At 38.8% G+C, this 22,500-nt stretch overlaps 1 protein-coding gene across 6 annotated transcripts in view; it reads left to right on the forward strand.

The window, feature by feature from the left end:
- The window catches only part of iftap (intraflagellar transport associated protein), a 39,270-nt gene that overhangs the window by 8,149 nt on the left and 8,621 nt on the right, over positions 1-22,500 (forward strand). For 3 of the 6 annotated variants that reach the window (XM_073049641.1, XM_073049645.1, XM_073049644.1), the window contains exons 2-4: positions 9,324-9,468; positions 13,362-13,516; positions 21,097-21,163. In XM_073049641.1, the coding sequence (XP_072905742.1) occupies positions 9,351-9,468; positions 13,362-13,516; positions 21,097-21,163 (340 nt within the window). In that variant the 5' untranslated portion in view covers positions 9,324-9,350. Of the gene's footprint in view, positions 1-1,382; positions 1,402-3,158; positions 3,180-9,323; positions 9,469-13,361; positions 13,517-21,096; positions 21,164-22,500 lie in introns of those variants that run through there. The other 3 variants (XM_073049643.1, XM_073049642.1, XM_073049646.1) reach the window with 3 other exon arrangements.

Raw genomic sequence — 22,500 nt, forward strand, 5'->3', positions numbered from 1 at the left:
TCATCAGTTCAAACCACAGAATGAAGAACTCTATGCTCTCTTTAATTTATAACTTACTGAATCATTTCCAGAGGTTTTATATAATACTCTTATAATTGTTATTTATTTCTTGAGGTACAGTGCAGAACAGGCACTGTTAACCATTTGAGCCACGCTGGCCAGCAGTCTCCTAATTTAAGCCGAGCCTGATCACGGGATAATTTACAATGATCAATTGACCTATCAACTGTTACTTCTTTGAACTGTGGAAGGAACCCTACACGGTCATGGGGAGAACGTACAAATTCGTTACAAGAAACGGCAGGAATTGAAACCTTGTCGCCTATACTGTAAAATGTTGCGCTAATCACTACACTAATATGCTGCCCCTCTAATATTAAATAATATAAATATAAAGTATTACATAATTAGGTTTTTAATATTATTCCTCTATCACAAATGAGATTTTCGTATATTAAGGGTAATATGATTGCAGTTCAAATGTAAGTTGCAATGTGAGGTAAGTTCATCGTAAGAAATATTTGTTTCTCAAAATGATCCAAGGGATAAATAGGTTTAGAAATATATCCCTGCTGGAAGCCATATGCTACAATGATGAGGTCCTGGTTTGACTTAATGCTGTTTGTACCTTTTGTAATAACAATCATGCAATTCTTTGTTAGTATTAGTTCATTAACAGGTTCAGTTTTTAAGAGATAAACAAGCAGAGGAAGGAATTAATTATCAATTAACAAAGGAGATTGACCACTTTGATTTATATTCATTGTAATAAAATTGGATGAAAAAGTAGTGATGCACATGCTATTAATAAGCTTGGTCGAATATGACCTGTTTTTTTTAGCAACCTTTAATATTTCTTTGTTTATTTTAAAATCCTCGTTAAAGAGGTAAGCAGTTAATCTCTTTTGTTAAGCTTTCCTGGTATGCTGTTATCAACTTGTATTCTAGCAAGTTAAAATGCAAAATGTTTTGAGCAAAGAACATTCTGGATAGAAATTCCAATGAATGGAGTGTGTTTCTGTTGATTGTAATTCACTGAGAAGAAATTGATGAAGATGGACCTAATAAAAGAGGCAGAATTCTGAGGTTTAAAGCTTCGAGTGCCATAGTAAGTGAAGATCCAATTCAGGATTACCATGATATTTATCAAGTTGACAAAGTGGTCATGCCGTTTGTAAAATCGATTTTAAAATATTATAGGTGTTAGGGAAAATATTAACTTTGATTTGCTGGATTTTGTCAGCAGTTCTGACAATCTATAATAGTCCTTGAAATTGCAAATTTACTGGCCAGACTCAGCAGGCTATTTCCTGGCTGTACCCTGCTATTAGAATCACATGAAATCTGTTGACTAGGAAACCTGCATTTAGATTATGCGCAGGCTACTTCAGGTAAGGACCTGTGAGTCACTTAACTTGAATTGGGACTTTAGAGATGTAAGGATAAAAGGAAGAAACAAAGTTAAGTTTTTTTTAAAAACAATGTTAAAATAATTTCTGAATTCCAATGATACTTGAACTCATTGAAAATCTTGGCATCCTTGACAGTTGACAGATCTGTGTGTCTGAAGCATTTTGGCCAGGATTATTCTGTTACCGAATTTTATTTTGAGGCATTGTCTACCTTTGTGGGCTTCATTGCTCAGTCCAGAACCATATAATATGGCTTGTCATTCCAATGAAGATATGTTTTGTGTCATGAAGAAAGCAGACAGAGGCGTCTGGCAGAAGATGCTATTTAGAAAAAGTTGATTGTTGGAACCTTTTGTTGATACAGTTCCAAAAAGCTGAAATAATATTGCAGCATTATAGAGAAGAATTAGCTTTGTGATACAGAATTTGTTTGATGTTTTGTTGAAAACAGATGGATGTTTTTCTGAAAAGGACATAATTTGTAATGGCGTCCTTTAATAGTTTTGTATGTATCATGTTATGCATAATTTTTAAATGGCTTAGTTTTTGCAGTGATAGAAGTTACAAGACTTGGCAAGATAGATATTCTTGATGGAAGTGGAAACTAGGATGACATTGACAAGATGGTGAAATGGATAGAAACATGAGCTCACTGCTGCTTTGCCTTCCCATTCTCCACACTGAACAGACAGAGCTCAATGTGGAGAATGGGAAGGTAAAGCAGCACTGAGATCATGGACTGTATACAGTTTACAAAGGAGGAGGTCTTTTCTGTTCTGAGGCAAATTAGGGTAGATAAATCCCTAGAGCCTGACAAGGTGCTCGCCAAGGGAAGTGAGCAGAGATACTTAAAACAACTTAGCCAGGGGTGAGTTGCTGCAGGATTGGAGGATAGTTAATGTTCCATTGTTTAGAAAGGCTTTAAAAATAAACCAGGAAATTAAAGTTTGGTGAGCCTGACATCAGGAGTTGCAAAGTTTATAGTTCAAAGCACATTTATTATCAATATTTGCAGACTTTATACAACCTTGAGATTTGTTTCCTTACAGGCAGCTGCAAAACAAAGAAACCCAGTAAAAATGACCGATAAATACCCAATGTGCAAAGTTATCCAATAGTACAAACAATAACAAGTAAGCAAATAACATTTAGTACTAAAATTCATGAAACTGAGTTCACAGCAACAAAGCCAGTCATCACTACAGAGGGTACAGGAGCTCGTTAGTTACAGGCCACAGCCTTAGTTCAGTGCCAAGACCTTGCTGAGTAATGAGCTGAACACCAGCTTGCCTCTTTTCTCCTGCCCCAACACTCTGACTTTTTCAATCTGGTCGAGTGCTTAAATTGCCCAAGCCTTGGTTTGTTTGTCATTCTCAGATCCAGGCTCTGCTGCCTCGATATGCTGTCAGGCCTGGGCTTCGCTGCCTTGCTTCAGCCCACACTGACCTTTCCAATCTGGCCTGACACTTAAATCGATTAAACATTGGCTTGTTCCTCGCTCTTAGGCCTGGACCCTGCCACCTCGACTCTGCCTTGCTTCGGATCTGCTGCTTTGAATTGGCTCCAAGTCAGCTCCAGCAACGGACAACTTCACTCTCAGACCTGTGTCCCACCACCTCGATTTGGCCCGCACACGTCACAACGTAACCGTGATGCACCTTCGAGATTTCAGTTCACACTGCAAAAATGCCAGGTTGTACAGGCGATTCAAAAGCTTATCTACAAAAGGGAAGTCACAGTCTATTGATTGCAGTGATATTTTTCCAGGTAAAGTGTGATCAATAGAGTAGTTAGTAGTTTTGTATGCTGCCAGCAAGGCGTTATCTAAATTGGAAGCCCATTTTAAACAAGAAATTACTGGAAGGTATTCTAAGGAATTTGATATATAAGTATTTGGATAAACGGACTGATCAGGGATAGTCAACGTGGCTTTGTGCATGGTAGATCAGGTCAAACCAATTTCAAAGTTTTTCGAGGAAGTTACCGGGAAAGTTGATGAAGACGAGATAGTGTATCTTGTCTAAATGGACTTTAGCAAGGCCTTTGACAATGTCCCACTTGGGAGGTTGGTCAAGAGGGTGCAGTCAGTCACATGGCATTCAGGATGGAGGTAATAAATTGGATTAGACAGTGGTTTTGTGGGAGAAGGCAGAGAGTGGTAGCAGATGGTTTCCTTTCTGACTGGCGGCTTGTGATTAGTAGTGTGCCGTTTGTATTCTTTATCAACAATCTGGATGTTAATGTGGTAAACTGGATCAGTAACTTTGTGGATGTCACCAAGGTTGGGGGTGTAGTGTACACCAAAGAAGACTGCCAAAGGTTGCAGCTGGATCTGGATCAGTTGTAAAAATGGGCTGAGAAATAGCAGATGGAATTTACTGCAGACAAGTATTGGATGTTGCACTTTGGGAGGACAAAGCAGAGTAGGACTTAGACCATGAGTGGTAGCGGGAGTGTCACCACTCCCAGAATCATCTGGGAATATAGATACATAATTCTTTGAAAATGGTGTCACAGGTAGATAGGGTCATAGAAAATGATTTTAGTACATTGGTCTTCATAAATCAAAACTTTGACCCCAGGAGCTGGGATGTTATGTCGAAGGTGTATAAGATACTGGTGAGGCCTAATTTGGGATATTGTGTGCAGTTTTGGTCACCTACCTACAGAAAAGATGTCAGTAAGATTGAAAGAGTACAGAGAAAATTTATGTTGCCCATATATCTCCTTGTTACCATCTAAGATTCTGCTAACAGCTGCGGTGTAATTGGCCAATTTATAAATGGCATTTGAGCAGTGCTTTGCCATGTGTATGGAGAGTTTAGAGAGAGTAGAGCAGTGGCTAAGCACACATTCTTGCGCTGTACCTGTGTTGATTGCCAGGGAGAAAGAGATGTTAGCGCAAATACGCTACTTGAAAAAGTAACATTGATGACCATAATCTGTTTCCAAAATTCTCTCTCTTTCTAACCAGCACAGACTTCAAAAAGGTGAATTATGCTTGAATTATCTTGAAGAAGCAATAAAATGAGAAGATAAGAGATTTAGATGATATTGGATCAATTGTGTCCTGACCTGTTGCATGGCATAGTCTCAGTGTAATTCAGTGGGCTAATTTGCTATCGATTGAATTGCACTTTAGTGAGCAAAGAGCAGTATGTAGCATGCTTAAGAGAATTAAACGAAACTAATGTTTGTCCAGGCTTACTAGTTTCCACATATTTATAGCTAGGGTGCCTAAGCTTTAGCATAGTACTGTATTTGTCAAGGTGGAGTGGAGAGCGAGTTTGTAAATCTGGCAATAACAAAGGATGTTGGGAATGGTGATGGTGGAGCGCTGCGGGAGGTGTGTGGGACAGGTGGAAGGGAAGGAGTGCCGAGTGTGGGGTTGGCACGGGTGCAGACACACCCAGCCCTGAAACACCAGGCAAGGTCATTTGATTCCAAACAATTGGTTTATTGATTGTTATAGAATGCCTCTCTGTTGCTTCCCGCTCCCTCCCCTCTCCATTCCCTTTTTCCAAACCAGTCTACACTAGAGACCCATATCAGAATCAGGTTTATCATCACTCACATAAATCGTGAATTTTTTTTGTGTCAGCAGTACAGTGCATTACAGAAAATTAATACAGTACTGTGCAAAAATATTAGGCACCTAGCTACATATATGTGATGAAGACTTCTGCACAGTACTGTATGTCCTATGTTTAAGAAATTACAATGATATTACCATATCATTCTGAAGAAATGATGCAGATGTGAAGCTGCTGCTTAGAGGGGACATTTAACCACAGCTGTTTATGCCTTCTTGGACTGACACAAAAGATTTCATGCCATTATCTGATGGGAAAAAATGTGATATTATCATCTTGATGTTTGTTACTTGTCCAATGTCATTGAAGATGTTTACCTGTTGCTATTCATGGACTCTAGCTGCATTTGAGATCCTTGTGCTCTGTGCTAGAATTGTGCAAACAGATAGGAAAGCATTGTGGGGTGTCAAGATGACTGCGAGGGCTTGATGAAGGGAAATGTGTTAATGTTTGCTAAATCTTTTTTTATTCATTTAAGGCAGGGGTTCCCAACCTTTTTTATGCCATAGACCAAGGACCCCAGGTTTGGAAACCCTGATTTCAGGGGTGTGGGCTTTGCAGTGGAACCAGCTTTAACTATCCATCCTTCATTGCCTTTGAGAAGGTGGTGGTGAGCTGCCTTCTTGAATTGCAGCAGTCCTTGAGATGTGGATATACCCACAATGCCATTAAGGAGAGAGGTCCATGTTATTGACCCAGTGGTGATGAAGAAACCATGATCAGGTTCAAGTTTAATTGTCATTCAGCCATACATGAATACAGCTAAACAAAACAGTGTTACTCTGGAGCCAAGGTACAGAATACAGTACCAATAGTCTTACACAGCACAAGGCACATATAAAATAGTAGTAATATACAGAAGAAATATAGTCCAAGTTGCTGAGTCCATGAGTGTTGCAGTAGTCTGCAATCAAACACAATATAGTTTGCCTTCTGCTGAGTGAGCATTGGGGGACAGCACCGAATCCACCGTGGATGCTGCACACACCGCCTCTGGTCTCCCATGAAGCCCACGCAACTCCAACGCCTCCCCTGGCCAGCTGCAGACAGGCAACACCACAGCTTGAGGCCTAGTCCTCACTGTGACTGATGCCATACAGCCTCCCTGCCAAGAAACTAGTGAATTGGACTTGCAGCGTTCCATGCCACCATGGTCCTCACCAAGTCCAGTCTCCTTGCACCAATGAGCAACTTGCTAATGGAGTAGACCTGCAGTACTTCAAGTTCTTAATGTCCAGGAAGGTCTTACGAATGTAACAAAACCATTTAACACGAGAATAAAACCTTCCATTGACCCCATAGAAGCCGCTGCGTCTGCACGCGCCGCCATCTTACTGGAACAAGTACTGGTATACGGTCTTTCTAAGTCAGAATGGTATGTGGCTTGGAGGGCAACTCCCATGCTTTTGCTGCCCTTGTCCTTCTAGCTGATATTGGGGTTAAGAGGAATTGTGAGTTAACAAAGTCCCACTTTTGTGGCCAGCCCAGTGGCACAGCTGGTAGAACTGCGGTCTTACAGTTCCTGCGACCCAAGATCATTTCCTGATTTCCAGTGCTGTCTGTGTAGAGTTTGCAAGTTTTCCGTGTGACTTTCTTCCAGTTTTCTATCATATTCCAAAACCCCTCAGATGGGTAGGTTAATGGGACTTCATGAGGAAGGGAGTGGAGTGTTTAAATGTGATTAGTGCAAATGGGCTTCTAATGATTATTGTGGTCCGTGTGGGTGACATGATTTCATAGACCATGGCATTTTTTTGAAAAGGAATTACAAGTTCTTTCAGTTTACTAACCAGTGTTTTTCCTCCTCAGTTAGTACCACAAAAGAAGATACATCTAAGTTGCTGTTTGCAGTATCTATATTTTATTGACAGAGACACATTTTAGAACATCATAGTGTATGAAGCACAGAATTATAATTGCAATTTCTTCATTCCTTTAGTGAAATATTGCACTTGAGTAAAAACAGCTCAATAAAAGATCATAAACAATTGATTTAGTTCCATTTACATTCCTACACAATTATTTGTAAAAATACAGCCACATTGCAAAGAAATAATTTGATCACTTACTTGATGGCATGTTTTCTTCAGGGGATCATTTTCACTTCTGATGTCAGTTATAACATCAACAAATAAATTGGGTAATTTATCTAAAGGTATTTTCTACTACTTTTTCGGACAAGCTTTAAAAACATGGCATCAGTTTATATGTATTCTAACTTAGTTATCAATGCTAGAAGTCAGACAATAGATACAAATGCTTCCTGTTACCAAACCACCAAGTTTTGCATAAATCATTGAGATTGCTTCATGTAAACATTTTGTACTGGTTCATTCATGATTCCCCAGAGGAAAAAAATTGCAGAAGTTGGGTACCTGCTCTGTAATAGATTTTATCTGTTATGTTTTGAAATGCTTTGTGATTTAGTATCCTTGTTTCATTGTTAAAAACAATTAATTTTGAAAACATAAGCTGTATTCGGATTCATTATTTGCTTTGTGAGTTTTTCCAATTATCAAATACTCAATACTCAAAATATATGATTCTATCTATACTTTTTTATAATACTCATATTAATTCTCCCTTTACACTCCAGCTCACTGAAGATAAAAGCTATCACTATATCAGACATCATTATATTTGTTCACTAGATTTTATTCAGAGCTGTACTTAATATAAATATGTTTGCCATAATTCCTGAATTACCAGTATTCAGAAAATAATTGGTCCAGGATTGATTGGCCATGTATGCAAAGAGTCATAGAAAAGTGTAGTATAGAAACTGGCCTTCAGCCCACCTAGTCCATGCCAAACCATTTAAAATGCCTACTCCCATCATCCTGCACCGGGTCCATAGCCCTCCATATCTCTACCACCCATGTACCTTTTCCAACTTCTCTTAAATGTTGAAATCGAGCTCTCATGCAGCACCTGCACTGGCAGCTTGTTTCACACTCTCACAACCCTCTGAAATGGTTTCCCCTCTTTTCGGCTTAAACTTTTCACCTTTCACCCTTAAATATGACTTCTAGTTGTAGTTTCACCCAAACTGAGTGGAAAAATCCTGCTGACTTTTACCCAATCTATACCCTCCATTATTTTGTATATCTCTGTCAAATCTCCACTCAATTTCTATGTTCCAAGGAATAAAGTCCTAAGCTGTTCAATCTTTCCTTATCACTCAGGTCTTCCAGTCCCAGCAACATCCTTGTAAATTTTCTCTGTACTCTCTTTCAACCTAATTTACATACTTCCCGTAGGTAGGTGACCAAAACTGCACACAATACCCCAAATTAGACCTCACCAACATCTTATAAAACTTGAATATAACATCCCATCTCTTGTGCTCAATATTTTGATTTATGAAGGTCAATGTGCCAAAAACTTCCTTTACAACTCTATCTACCTCTGCCACCACTTTCAATGAATTATGGATCTGTTTTCCCAGATCCCTTTGTTCTACAGCACTCCTCCATACCTTACTGTTCACTATGTAAGACCTACCCTGGGTGGTCCTACTGAAGTGCATTGAATTCCATCTGCCATTTTCCAGCCCATTTTCCAGCTGGTTTAGATCCTGCAACAAGTTCTGATAGTCTTCCTCACTGTCCACTCCATCCTAATCTTGATGTCATCTACAAATATGCTGATGCCGTTAACGACATTGTCATCCAGATCATTAATATAGATGACAAACAACAACAGATCCAGCACCAATCCTGGCGGCACTCCACAAGTCACAAGCCTTCAGTCAGAGAGGCAACGATCTGCTATCTCTCTCTGGCTTCTCTCACAAAGCCAGTGTCTAATCCAACTTCTGACCTTATCTTGAATGCCAAGCAACTGAACCTATCTGACCAACCTCCCATGCAGTTGGATTTAACATTTGGAGGAGCAAATGTTTCAATGAGTGGATGATAACTAAAAGGGAACGCTGATCATTCATCAAATTTGCAGTTTGTGAGATTCTATTGTGTCCAAAATGTCTCTATGTTACAGTCTTGCACAATAAAAATGAATGCAATGTAGTTATTTGTTTGTTCTTGAGAGCATGGTAAATGCAATTTTGATTTCCATTCTTTTACAACTAAACTGGAACAATGTCAATTAAAAGATAACCACTTAGTTAGCAATTCCTATTAGGTAGTTATCAAATTTAATTTCACCTAAAACATCTGGAATTAAAATGCTTGAACATTTGATTTGATATGGAGACTTCTTTCCTCTCAATGCCCCCCCACCCTCACCTTAGATTTGCTGAAAATATCTGTGAATTTTGGTGCGTTATGTCTTTTACAACATTTCTTTTCTATTCCAGAGTAATGCATAAAATACACTATTGTTTATGATTCTTTCAACAATGGAGAAGGAAGGTATAACTTGTGATGCTTTGGAAAAGTTTTGCAGGAGCCATGAACAAACATATGAGGAATTTTTGGAATCATTTATTCACCTTAGCAAAGGTAAGCAGCTCTGTCAAATTGGATTAAAATTTAGTATTTCTTTTATTCATTGACAGGATGTGGACATCCCTTTCTAGGCCAACATTTATTATCTACTTATAACTGCCTCTGAACAGAGAGTGGCTCATGAAGACTGTGGATTGGATTATGGGACTTGGTGTTGGGCTGTAAATGACATAGTTTTCTCTATGTAATGGTCTGAGTGTATCAGAGCCTTGATGCTGGGGATGTTGGCCTGAATGAGCACAATGATGCTGTTTTGCTTATCCTTCCAATGAACTTGGGGGATTTTGCTGAGCTGTGTTAGTGGTATTTTATCCAGTGCCCTGAGATACCATCTATTGCCCATCCAGAAATACAGCGATCTCCAGTATGCCATGAGTTTTTCCTCATTTGACCAAAGGCAATAGAGAGGTGGTTTCTTATATGAGAGGTTCTCATGATGAATTTTTATGAGACCATAACACAATAGGAGCAGAATCATGCTATTTGTCCCATTGAGTCTGCTGCATCATGTCATCATGGCTGATCCATTTTCCTCTTGTCCTGTTCTCTTGCCTTCTCTCGGTAACATCTGATGTCCATACTAATCAAGAAGTTATTAACCTCTGTATGAAGTATAATCCAATAGCTTGGTCTTCTTAGCCATCTGTGGCAATGAAGTCCATATATTCACTATCCTCTGGTGAAACAAATTCCTTTTAATCTCTGTTCTAAAGGGGTATCCTTTTATTCCGAGGCTATGCTCACTGCCCCTAGACTCCCCCCACTATAGGAACCATCTTTTCCACATTCACTCTATCTTGACCTTTCAGTATTTGATAGGCTTCCAAGAATCTCTCCTCATTCTTCTAAACTCCAGCAAATACATGTCGAGGGCCATCAAACACTTCTAATATATTAATGCTTTCATTCCCATGGTAATTCTCCTCTGGACACTCTCTAATGCCAGCACTTCTTCTTTTAGATATGGGGCCAGAACTGCTTGCAATACTTCATATGTAGTCTGACCAAATGGTATATAAAGCCTTTTATTGTCAGAGGGTCAGAGGGTAATGGAGACATCAGAGACAGTTTGGTAGAGGACCTGTTGAGGGGACATCTCGTTCTATCATATACCTGCTATTGAGTTGATGATGGATTAGAATTTGGACTGCCAGCATGCACAAACACACACATTATCTGAGCACTATACCTTGACAACTGAGTTTCAAGTTTTTGAAGTGAGCTATGAAAAGTTTCTAATGATTCAGTACCACTCTTATAGGACACATTGGAGAAAGAGTGAGAAAAGTTTTGGGGTACCACTGTAACCTAAACTGAGACAAGCTTTGTTGTAGACAGCACAAAATCTAGTTTTTGTGCTGTCATGAATCCAAAGTAAGATGGGAGTTGAATTTCTGTGGGTAGCCTAATTTAAGGAGTGTATTCCATAGTACCTCCTAGATTCAAAGGTTTAAAAGCTTTGTTAAGGCCATTTGTAGAGTATGCCGCTGCTTTCTGCATTTTTCTTGGAGTTGCATGTGAAGATTGTGTCATTGTGGATGCTATTGAATAGAGCCAGAACCCTGATAATGACTTTTATTGTGACAATGATTTTATTATTAGGAGGGAGAAATCCACATCTAGATTTCTCTTCTTTCTTGAAGGTGGCTATGATTCTGGCAACTCTTAAATTCCCCGGTCTATCTTGCTTTTCCCTTGAGGAGATTGAGACCGTGGATTGCTGCTTGAAATGTTTTATTGCCAAGTGCAATGGGACACCCAGGACTGTAATCAATAGCAGAAATGAGGGTCTAGCCAAAGGTTTATACAACTGAAATTTGACTTATTGACTTTTCTACATAATACCCTGGCCAATGAAGGCAAGAATGCTTTGTAATGCCTTTATCATCTTATCTACTTGTTTTGCCACTTTCTGGGAACTCTGGGCATGGACTCCAAAATCCCTCTGTATCTCAATTCACCTAAAGGTGCCTTAGTTTTTGTTAGGTAGCATTAACAGTCCATTTTTAAAATTTAGATTTTGTAACTGTGCTTGAGGTTTATTGGTCTTCACAAATGGAAATCTAAATCCCTGTCTTCCTCCATACTGAGTTTCTAATCTTAGGTACTTTATATATTTCTATTGGAGAAATTATTAGTATTTTCTGCAACATAATGAAGGTCATAAGGAACTGATCCCAAGGAAAACTGAATTTGTTCTTTTTCATAAATGGCAGAGGGCAAAATGTGTGTGGGGATTTTCTAGGTTAATGGTGCAATAAAATGTCACCATGCTAATATTACATTGAGGAATCCACACTAAAATCCCGACACGTAAAATCTTCCTGTAAGATGGCAGTGCATGCGAACAAAACAGCTTCTCGGGGGCCAACCAAAGGTGCTTTATTCTTTGTAAAATTTGTTTTTTACAATCTAAAGACAATTATACTGCAAGTACATTGGGTACTGCGGGCTACTCCATTAGTGAGCTGCTCGTTGATCAGAGTTCCTGGACTGGTGTCGGCAGCAGAGCCGGGTGAGATGTTGAAGGGGTTGGCCCCGGCGTTGGAGAGAGAGCTGGCTGAGGTGTCGAAGGGGCCAGTCGAGGTGTCAAAGGGGCCATTTGGGATATTGGAGAAGCTAGTCAGGATATCGGAGGAGCCTGCTGGTGTGTCGGAAGTGCTGGTAGGGATATCAGAGGACAAACGAGAGAATCTGCAGATGCTGGAAATCCAAGCAACAAAATGCTGGATGAACTCAGCAGGACAGGCAGCATTTATGGAAAACAGTACAGTCGACTTTTCAAGCCGAGGTCCTTTGGCAGGTCCTACTTTGTGGGTATATCGGAGGACCACCCCGCCCCCACCCCCCCCCCCCCCCCCCCCCAGGATGTTGGAAGAACTGGTTTGGGTTCGGAGGAGCTGACCTGGCTGCAGACCGTGTTGCTGTCCGCTACTCAGAAGCATCGAAGTTGGTGCAGTATATCCATGGAAGATTGTCTTAGACATTTCTCTTACGATTGCAAGACTCTTGGATAGTGATAATGTAAATTACTACAGGCTTGTTACCCTGGTTTGATGGAGGGACAGTTGACATGGGAGCTATGTATCCTTGTTTATAATGAGAACTAGGCCACAAGCCTTGGGTTTGTCTGCTGTTGCGGACCAGCTGAGAAGTGTGGAAGTCCTACAGCATGGTTGAGCTGTGCTGTGGCCAAGCCTTGCCCTTCAGTGTTGCTCTTCCGTGTTTGAGTGGTGGAATAACAGGCTGGATTGTGTGCGTCTGTGTACTGTCAGGAGATTGTACCATTGATTGCTGGACATTGTTTCTCGGGGTCTTGGAGTGTATATATATATATTTTTTTTTTACTGAATATGCTTCTTTGAATTTGTTACTCACTTTTTTTTTAATGTTTGCTTGTTATTTTTTAATGCTTTGCACCTTGTCCCCTAAGGAATGCTGTCTCATTCAGCTGTATCTATGTATGGCTTGAATGATAATTAAACTTGATTTAATTCGACTGACACACACAAAATGCTGGTGGAACACAGCAGGCCAGGCAGCATCTATAAGGAGAAGCACTGTCGACACGAAACGTCGACAGTGCTTCTCCTTATAGATGCTGCCTGGCCTGCTGTGTTCCACCAGCATTTTGTGTGTGTTGTTTGAATCTCCAGCATCTGCAGATTTCCTCGTGTTTGCTCTTTAATTTGATTGATTTGACATATAGAACTTAGCATGATTCAATGTGTTGATTTAGAGATCTGCCTGCCTTTTCATCTCTTAGCTTATTTAGTAAAAGGATACATTGCTTGCTTTTTGATGGACCATATTGTCAAGCTGTTTGACTTATGAACAAAAGTAGTATTTAAGTTTCTGATTAAATATTAAGGCCTTTTTATTTCCAGAGGACGCAAAGGAACAAAATACAGTACCTCTGACCATTGTGGAGATAGCAGAAGATGCTGGAAAATGCATAGATGTGAAGAAAGTACTGACAAACTCTCCTGAGAAGGGAGTACAGTCACCTAAGGATGATAAAGAGACAAGTTATGAACTGGAGGTACATAGGAGTTATGTTAACTTATCGCTGCATTGACTTCTATCAGATTTTTTTATGCAGAGGCAGTTCTTTTGGCATATAGGAAGAACAAGGGCAATAGAAACAAGAGTAGGCCATTTGGCATTTTGAGGTTGTTCCACTATTCAACAAGATTATGCCGTATCTTCTACCTCCGTGCCATTTCCTGCACTATTTTCATACCCTTTGATTCTCTTACTATTGACACATCTATTAGTCTCAGTTTTGAATTATCTCAAAGAGTGAGCTTCCAAAATTTCTTAGGGTAGAGAGTTCCAAAGATTCCCCACTCAGTGAAGATTTCTGAAAGAGGTGGCTGAAGAGATTGTGGAGGCATTAGTAATGATCTTTCAGGAATCAATAGATTCTGGAATGGTTCCAGAAGACTGGAAAATTACAAATTTCATTCTTCAAGAAGAGAGAGAGGCAGAAGGAGGGTAATTATAGGCCAGGTAGTCTGACCTCAGTGATTTGGAAGATGATGGAGTCAATTGTTAAGGATGTTGTTTCAGGGTACTTGGAGGCACATTACAACATAGGCCTAAGACCATAAGGCATATGAGCAGAATTAGGCCATTCAGCCCATCGAGTCTGCTCCGCTATTCCATCATGGCTGATCCCAGGTCCCGCTCAAACCCATACACCTGCCTTCTCGCCATATCCTTTGATGCCCTGACCGATCAGAAAACTCTCAACTTCCGCCCCGCAGATTCACTATTCTCTGGCTAAAGTTCCTCCTTACCTCTGTTCTAAAAGGTTGCCCCCTCAATTTTGAGTCTATGCCCTCTAGTTCTGGATACCCCCACCATATGAAATATCCTCTCCACATCCACCCTATCTAGTCGTTTCAACATTCGGTAGGTTTCAATGAGATTCTCCCCACATTCTTTTAAATTCCAGTGACTACAAGTCAAATGCTTCTTATATGTTAACCCCTTCATTCCCAGAATCATCTTCGTGAACCTCCTCTGGACGCTCTCCTTTCTGAGATATGGGCCCAAAACTGTTGTCAATACTCCATGTGTGCCCTGACTAGTGTCTTATAAAGCCTCAGCATTATCTTCTTGCTTTTATATTCTATTCCCCTTGAAAAAATGCCAACATGGTCAGCATGGTTTCCTTGAGGAGAAAACCTTACCTGATAAATCTGTTGGAATTCTTTGATGAAATAAGAAGCAGGATAAATGAAGGAGAATTGGGAGTGGTTGTGTTTTTGGAATTTTAGAAAGCCTTTGTCAAGGTGCCACACATGCGTCTGCTTAACACATTTAGAGCCCATGGTATTACAGGAAAGATTCTAGCATGGATAAAGCAGTGACTGATTGGCCGAAAGCAAAGAATGGGAATAAAGGAAGCCTTTTCTGGTTGGCTGTCAGTGACTAGTGGTGTTCCAGAGGGGTCTATGTTGGGACTGCTTTTTACGTTAAATGTCGATGATTTAGATGATGGAATTGATGGCTTTGTGGCCAAGTTTGCCCCAAGATAGATGAAGGAGGTGGGTAGTTTTGAGGAAACAGAGGCTAAAAAAGGATTTAGACATATTCGGATAATGTGCAAGGAAGTGTCAAATGGAATATAGTGTCAGGAAGTGTATGGTCATGCACTTTGATATAGGAAATAAAAGGGTAGACTTTTTTTTAAATGGAGAGAAAATTCAAAAATCTCAGGTGCAAAGGGACTTGGGAGTCCTCATGTAGGATTCCCTAAATGTTAATTCCCAGGTTGAGTTGAAGGTGAGGAAGACAAATGTGATGTTAGCATTAATTTTGAGAGGTCTAGAATATAAATGGGGAGAATACCGGAGTTTGGAGAGAAGAAGGAAAATGGATCAGCCATGATGAAATAGCGGAACAGACTCAATCGGCAAAATGGCATAATTCTGCTCCTATATCTTATGGTCTTTAAACCCCTGTGGATCTGTAGTAAAACTTTTTGGCTTTTGTATACAAATCTTTTCTTAACTAAGGCCTTCCTAACTGTTACCTGCATCTGTATGCTAACTTTCAGTGAATCACATTGGCAATCAGTGCTATTCAGTATTTAGTATGAATAAATTTAGACTTAGAAATGAAGTCTTTTAAAAGGAATTCTCTGCTTTTCAGTCTTGTGCATTAAGTAGACATTATCATATTTTCCCATACCATATTCTATTTGCCATGTTCTCGTCCTATCAATCAGATGGTCTTTATCCCTTATAGCCTCTTTATATTCTCCCAATTCTACTTAGTTTATCATTCACAAACTTGGAAAAATGGCAGTTCCCTCAGTCATTGATACAGATTTTGAAAAACTGGGACCCAAGTACTGGTGTTTGCTATACTCCATTAGTGACAGTTTGCCAACCTGAGCCTGCTCCCTTGAGTTTACAAGAATGAGAGATGATCTCGATGACACACACAACTTTTTTTAGGGGCTGAGCTGAGCTTTTGTGAGATTGATGCTTGTCTGGCTGATGTATCTAGAACTAAGAGTTAGAATCTCACAATAAGAAGTTGGGGGTTCAGGGTGTAGAAGAGATGCATTTTTTCAATAGAAGATGGATAGGATTGTGGAAGCTCAAAGTATATTCAAGACAGAAAATGGAGTTTTAAATGCTAAGGAAATCCAGAAAATGGAAGTATTGCATGAACATGATACTGCCTTATTGTCATTATTTCTTTTATTTCTTATTACCTATCTTAAATGTTGAATTGCTCCAGTATTATAGTTAGTATCAGCTGTCAGCTGGGCACTTGAACATCTGCTAAAGGGTGATTATCATGATCTTCCTTATATATCAGTTAGGGTTTGTGGCTGCCTTCATTAATCTTGATGAGATTACAGCGATAAAGAACTTCTTTGAGCAATGGGATCAGATCTGTTTTGCCTCGGTTCTGGCTTTTAGAACTTATGACACAGCCAGACATTATTTGATCTAGGGGCTATTCTCAGATTTCTGAAGGCCAACATCAATGGATCTTGGAGCTATTCCTAGTTAAGTGCATGCAGCTATCCCCCAGTGTTGCATTTCTTGTGTTGTGCAGCATTATGTAGAAATGGAGACAGAAGGAACTGAAGATGCTGGAATCTGGAGCAACCCACAAAGCGGCAGAGGAGCTCAGCGGGTCATAAAGCATCTGTGGAGGAACTGGACAGTTGACATTTTGGGTCAACATTTTTCATCTAGATTTGTGTTCAGATGATTGGTTTTAATCCAAAATATTGACTATTTCCTTCCATAGATGCTGTCTGATTCACTAAGTTCCTCCAGTGCTTTGTGCATTGCACAAAAATGTTTAATTCAATGCTTCATTCTTTTTTAAGAACTGGAGTCTTGGTACTGTTTGGAGCTAGTTGCTTTTCAGGTTGTGGAAGGTATTTGCAAATCTGTTAGCAGACGTTCCTTAGTAGAGCTTTGTGATACGCGATTCAATTCTGCATATGCTTTTGTGACATGCCATGAAGGCTTTTGCCTCTTCTGCTATTTCAGGTAGCTTCACTAATTATGCCAAATAACTTAATCCACTTTTTGCTGTTTCTACTAAAGCAAATGAGTCCTTTCTTGTTTACCCCATTAAAACTCATTTTACACACTATTTGTGCCAAAGAAAACAGCTCCAGCCTTTCCAATCTTTACAGTACTTGCCATACAGAACAGTTGCAGTGAGATCAAATTCTAACTTTAACTTAAAAATAAACCTGTGCCTTGATGTCTGAAATATCACATTTCAAATTATGTGAATAAATAATTTTGTTAACAATTTCTTAGATTTAGATAAAAATAAATATGTATTTATACATATTTTTTGAATAATTGTAGTAGTCAGCTGAATATTTTTCAAATTCAGTTCAGTAATATGGTATCCACATGAAGAACAATGTATTCATGTAATTTCCTGAAGACTTCTATACAATATTAAAATATGTTAAACTTTATCCATCAACTTAATTTTCACTCAGTTGGTAAGGAGGCCTGAAACCTGTTGTCGAAAATGGGGTAGAGGTGTAAATCCTCTCTGCACTTGAAAAGTATTTGAATGTGTATTTGAAGAGCTAAAACTTGCACGGAATTGCCTCCTTTCTCAATATAATTTTCCTGTAATTCTATGCAATATATGTTCTGTGTATTTATTTCATTTAAATAAAGCCTGCCTGTTAAAGATATTATGTAGATACTTCACAAAAAGTGAAGCATTGAATAATGACAGAATATACTACTTTTAATGGAATTTTAATGATCGTAGCCTAACCAAGTAACTGCTCAGGCTTTCCTCATGTGACATGACATACTAGCTTAAGTTACTTATAACAAATGTTTCCTGTTTTGGCTAACCACGTAGAACATTTGTTATTTTGTTAATGCAAGAGTGAACAGAATGCATTTATTTCACGGTGTTTGGTACAAAATATATTCTGTATTGTAATTTCTATTAGTATTTTGCAGAACTTATTAGAACTGTTAAATAACATTTAAATTAAATAAGCTTAAGAGACAGAATTTTGAAGTAATTCTTTCTGCCCACTTTAGATTTGTTTCTTCCCATAACATGATTAATAGTTTAATCCCAAAACAGTTAAGTGCATTGCAAAGGACAATATCAATGTATTTGCCAAATGAGCTACTTTCTTTGTAGTTTTTTTTCATCTTTTACTTTACGCATTTATTATCCCAGGACAAACTGGTCACCAAAGCTGCTGGTTGGTTCAGGATTAATGAAGGAAAGTCACCTACAGCTTTGTTAGTACAGTCATGCCCCCTACAGTCAGATTTAAAGTGCTGGGTTGCTCGAAGTAGGCTGAGCAGAGTGCCTTGTATTCACTGTAAATAATTTGTGACTTCATTTGACTAAACCTAATAACAACATAGTTAGTAAATCTCTTCCAGTGATGATTTTGAATTTTTTTGAAGTTTGCAATTTGCCGATGACAGCATTTGCAAAATAATTACTAAATTATAATTATATATTTGTTATTCATCACAATCCACAGAATTAAAAAAATTTTTTTTGTAAATAACTATGAAGCTAAAGAAATTGGTTTTGTGGTTATCTCTGAGAATTGTTTTCCGTTTCTACTGTTACTTGGTAGTGCTAACATTTTTGTGAATGACACTCAAACAAGTGAACTAAAAGGCCTAAACATTATTCCATCAGGCTTTAAGCTCCAAATAATTGCCTGTTGCCTGTTTTTTTCCCGTCATACAGTTCACAAAGAAAAATTTGATAGGCCCAGGACAAAGTTCTAGTCCTGGCTTTGGGAAAGCGAGAAGGGCCAATCAAATCACTGTGTGGTAAGCTGAAGGTAGGAATGGTAGCTAGAGATTGGAGTTTGTAACAGTGAAGGCAGGTGGTGGTTACTGGAAATTGGAGAGAGTTGTAGGAGATTCTTTGAAGGTCTTTAGAGGGTCTTGTGCAATGTTACCTGCAGATTTGAAACTGTTGAGGTGAAAGTTGGCAATTGGAGTCTTGGACAATAAAAAAGTCTGACAAGAAAACATGGGGAGTTGATTGCCAGAGTGCTGGTAGGTGGGTGAAGAAACTGAGGCCTAAGTGGAGCAGGTAGGGGTGTGAGGTAGATTAAAGGGAGCCTACCTGTAATAGGATCTCTATGCTGGGATAGCATCTGTTTAATAGGCATTCTTTAAATAGGTTTTGTAGAAAAAATGACTACTGTGCTTGGGTACTTCTGGTTTAAGATGGTGCTAGTGAAGCTCAGTGTCTGCTTATCAGCAGAGTCGGGGTGAGTGGAGGCAAGGCAGCAGGCCCATTGCCCAGAGTGGGGAAAGACCCGAGGTTCGATCAATTTAAGCTCTGGGCCGAATTGGAAAGGTCGGGTACAGGCTGAGTCGAGGTGGCAGGGTCCAGGCCCCACAGCATATCAAAGCAACAGAACCCAATGTTTGACTGATGATTTATGTGCTGGGCCAGATTGAAAAGGTCAGGATGTTGGGGTCGGAGGTAGGGGACGGGCCTGTTTAGCTCACAGCTCCGTGACATTTACTGCGCTGAAATGAGGCTCTGCTTTCTCGTCTGTGGACAGACTCACTTTCATGGACTTCAGTTCTGAATGTTTATTTGCTCTCGAGGTTCTATAATGTGTACATGCTTTGATAATAGATGTACTTTGAACTAGTATTCTGGACCAACATTTTGTTTATTGCATTGCTATCAGCATTGGAATGAAGCAAAACTATCTTAAATTTTATATATGTTTTTTGTCAATTTGGAGCTTTCATTCCATCATTTTAATTTTGTTAAAAAGTCCAAGTGAAAAGATTTAATAGACACAAGAGTGTTATGTCTACATTTTATCTTCCACATTTGACAGATGAACAGATGTTACAATCTGTGGGTATTATTTCTAGTTTAATCACTAGTCCCACTAGAGGAATGAATAAGAGGTAATAATATTTAAATCAGGCTCTTTTCCTGAGATTTTGAGATCCATTTGAACTTAATGGCATGAGTTTAATTCCCTATGGCCTAGGAATGCCATCAACTGAAGTGAGAAGGTAGCTGTTGAGATTTTCTAATACAGTGGATTTCAGTTAATTGAGGCAGCCACTTATTTAGGACAACTCTTAAAGATGAAAAAAGAAACAAGAAAATATCCCTTTGTTTTCCCTTTGTTTATTTGGGACATTATGCTGCTTAATTGGGACAGGTGACTGTTTCTGAATAGTTTCTAACTAGCATCAGTCATGAGTACTTGCCTGGCCATTAGATACTAAACTGTGCTTAGAATGAACAGTTTTTAAATAGTGTCAGTTACATGTATTTGTGTCTAAAAAAAACTGATTTTTATCAATGGTAGTTGGCAAGAAATAAGCAGTAAGACAATTCAGAACTGTTTTGCTCATTGTGGTTTCAAGCACTCAGGCTTGGAGATGCCAGAAACAGCCAGGAGTGAAAATGAAACAATTTTGTTACTTCAACAAGTTAAAATCATATTGAAATTTGTAATGAAAATAACAATTTGGAGGATGCAATCATTGAAAGCATTGAATGAAGGCAGCCCATAGCTACACTAGGTGTCTGCACTGAATTAGTTCATTTACAATCAATCAAAGGAACATGGAAATGTACACTAGAAGAATTGGGATCTAATACATAGTTTTATAGTACTGTAGTCTTCTAATTTGTTTTGCATTTCATTTAAATCCATAGTTTGTTACTTCATTAAATGGTGGTTTGTCTTTTTTTATACCTTTTGAGTTATTTTTCATGAAAATTTGGCTAACTGGGGCAAATGGTTAATTGGGCGAAAATGTACTGACCCCAAAGCACCCCAGTTAACCGGAATCCACTGTATTGTCCATGGGCCTGGATATGTCAGTGGAGCAGTTTCCTGCAACGAAGCAAACCTATTATAATTGGTCCTCAAGAAAGAGGAGCATTGTAGGGCACTGCTTTCCTCTATTTTGCAAACTTCATGCTGTAATTGCTTAATATATGGTACTGCACAGCTATAAGAAATGTTAGTAGTTATTTCAAATAAATTTAACAAGCTGATGGTTTGCTTTTATAGATGCCCATCACTAAGTTATTTTTATTAACATTTTGTTTATCTTTAATTCATTTAAGGTAGAGAAATGTATTGACATTGAAGACATAGACAGTGACAAAGAAAGTGAACAGCAAAGTGGCACTGGTAGGTAAACAAGTGCAAACCATAATAACTTAATCTGGATAAATGGACTTGCCAGAATGAAGAATGTTTTCTGGTGGTTGTGGTCTATACAGTTCTTGCTGATTTTTTTTTTTAGTAGACTACATTATCAAGTTGATTCCTGATTTTGATATTTGCTGAAGTCGTTTCCAGTCATTGTGGAACAATTTGCATTGAGTAATTTCAAGGCTAATATCTAGCAGTTCAACTTTACAAATCAGCAATATGAAAAACTATTGTAATTTATCATTCATTATCGAGACTTAAAAAAATTAGTTTTGATTTATTGTTGTCACATGTACTGTGATAGAGTGAATTTTGTTGTTTGAGTGCCATCCAGTCAGATCATGCCATATAAACACATTGAGGTATTATAAATTAAAAAACCCGAATGTAGTATGTAGTACTTTAGCTACCACTGTAGTGCAGGGAAACAAATCAAATACAAGGACCACAATGAGATCAGAAGTTCATCTTAATCATATGAAAAGGTCATCCAGGAGTCTGATAATAGCTAGATAAAGCTGTCGCTGAGTCTGTTGGTATATGTTTTCAAGCTTTTGTGTCTTCTGCCTGATTGGAGAGGGGAGAAGAGAGAATGACTGGGGTAGGAGGGCTCCTTGATTACATTGCCTGATTTCATGAGGAAGCTAGAAGTGTAGGCTTGATGGAGGAGAGGCTGATTTGTTTGATGACCAGGGTTGTGTTCGCAACTCTCTTAAAATCTTGGGCAGAGCAATTGCCATGGTAAACTGTGGTGCATGTGGGTAGAATGCTTCCTTCGGTGCATCTGTAAAATTTAGCAAGAGTCTTTGAGGACATGCTGAATTTCCTTAGCCATCTGAGGAAATAGAGACATTTGTATGCCTTCTTGGCTATCACATCTATGTGGCTGCAACAGGACAAATTGTTGGTGATATTTACCTAGGAACTCGAAGTTCTCAACCATCTCCATTGATAACCATCACCTCAACACCATTGATAAACACTGTGGAATGTTCTCCACCATGTCCACTCAACTAATGTAGACAGTTAACTTGGTAGAACTGTATTTCTTTGAAGGGGGCCATTTGGGCAATTTTGCATGCAAAAGTTGACTTTCATTTGTTAGTCTATACTTTCTAAAATATTAAATAATTTAATTAAATACTAAGAAGAAACTTAAGAGCAGGAATAGAACATTCAGGCTCTACTGTCTTTTCTGGCACTTAATGATAATTGTGATGTAATTTCCTGTATTAACCTTTGTTAATCAAAAGACACTGAAATCAGAAGCAAAGATTAGATGTAGAGCTCTTGTTTCTTTATCATGGCCTCAT

The sequence above is a fragment of the Hemitrygon akajei genome, chromosome 6 (assembly GCF_048418815.1).
Source record: "Hemitrygon akajei chromosome 6, sHemAka1.3, whole genome shotgun sequence".
Lineage (NCBI taxonomy): Eukaryota > Metazoa > Chordata > Chondrichthyes > Myliobatiformes > Dasyatidae > Hemitrygon > Hemitrygon akajei.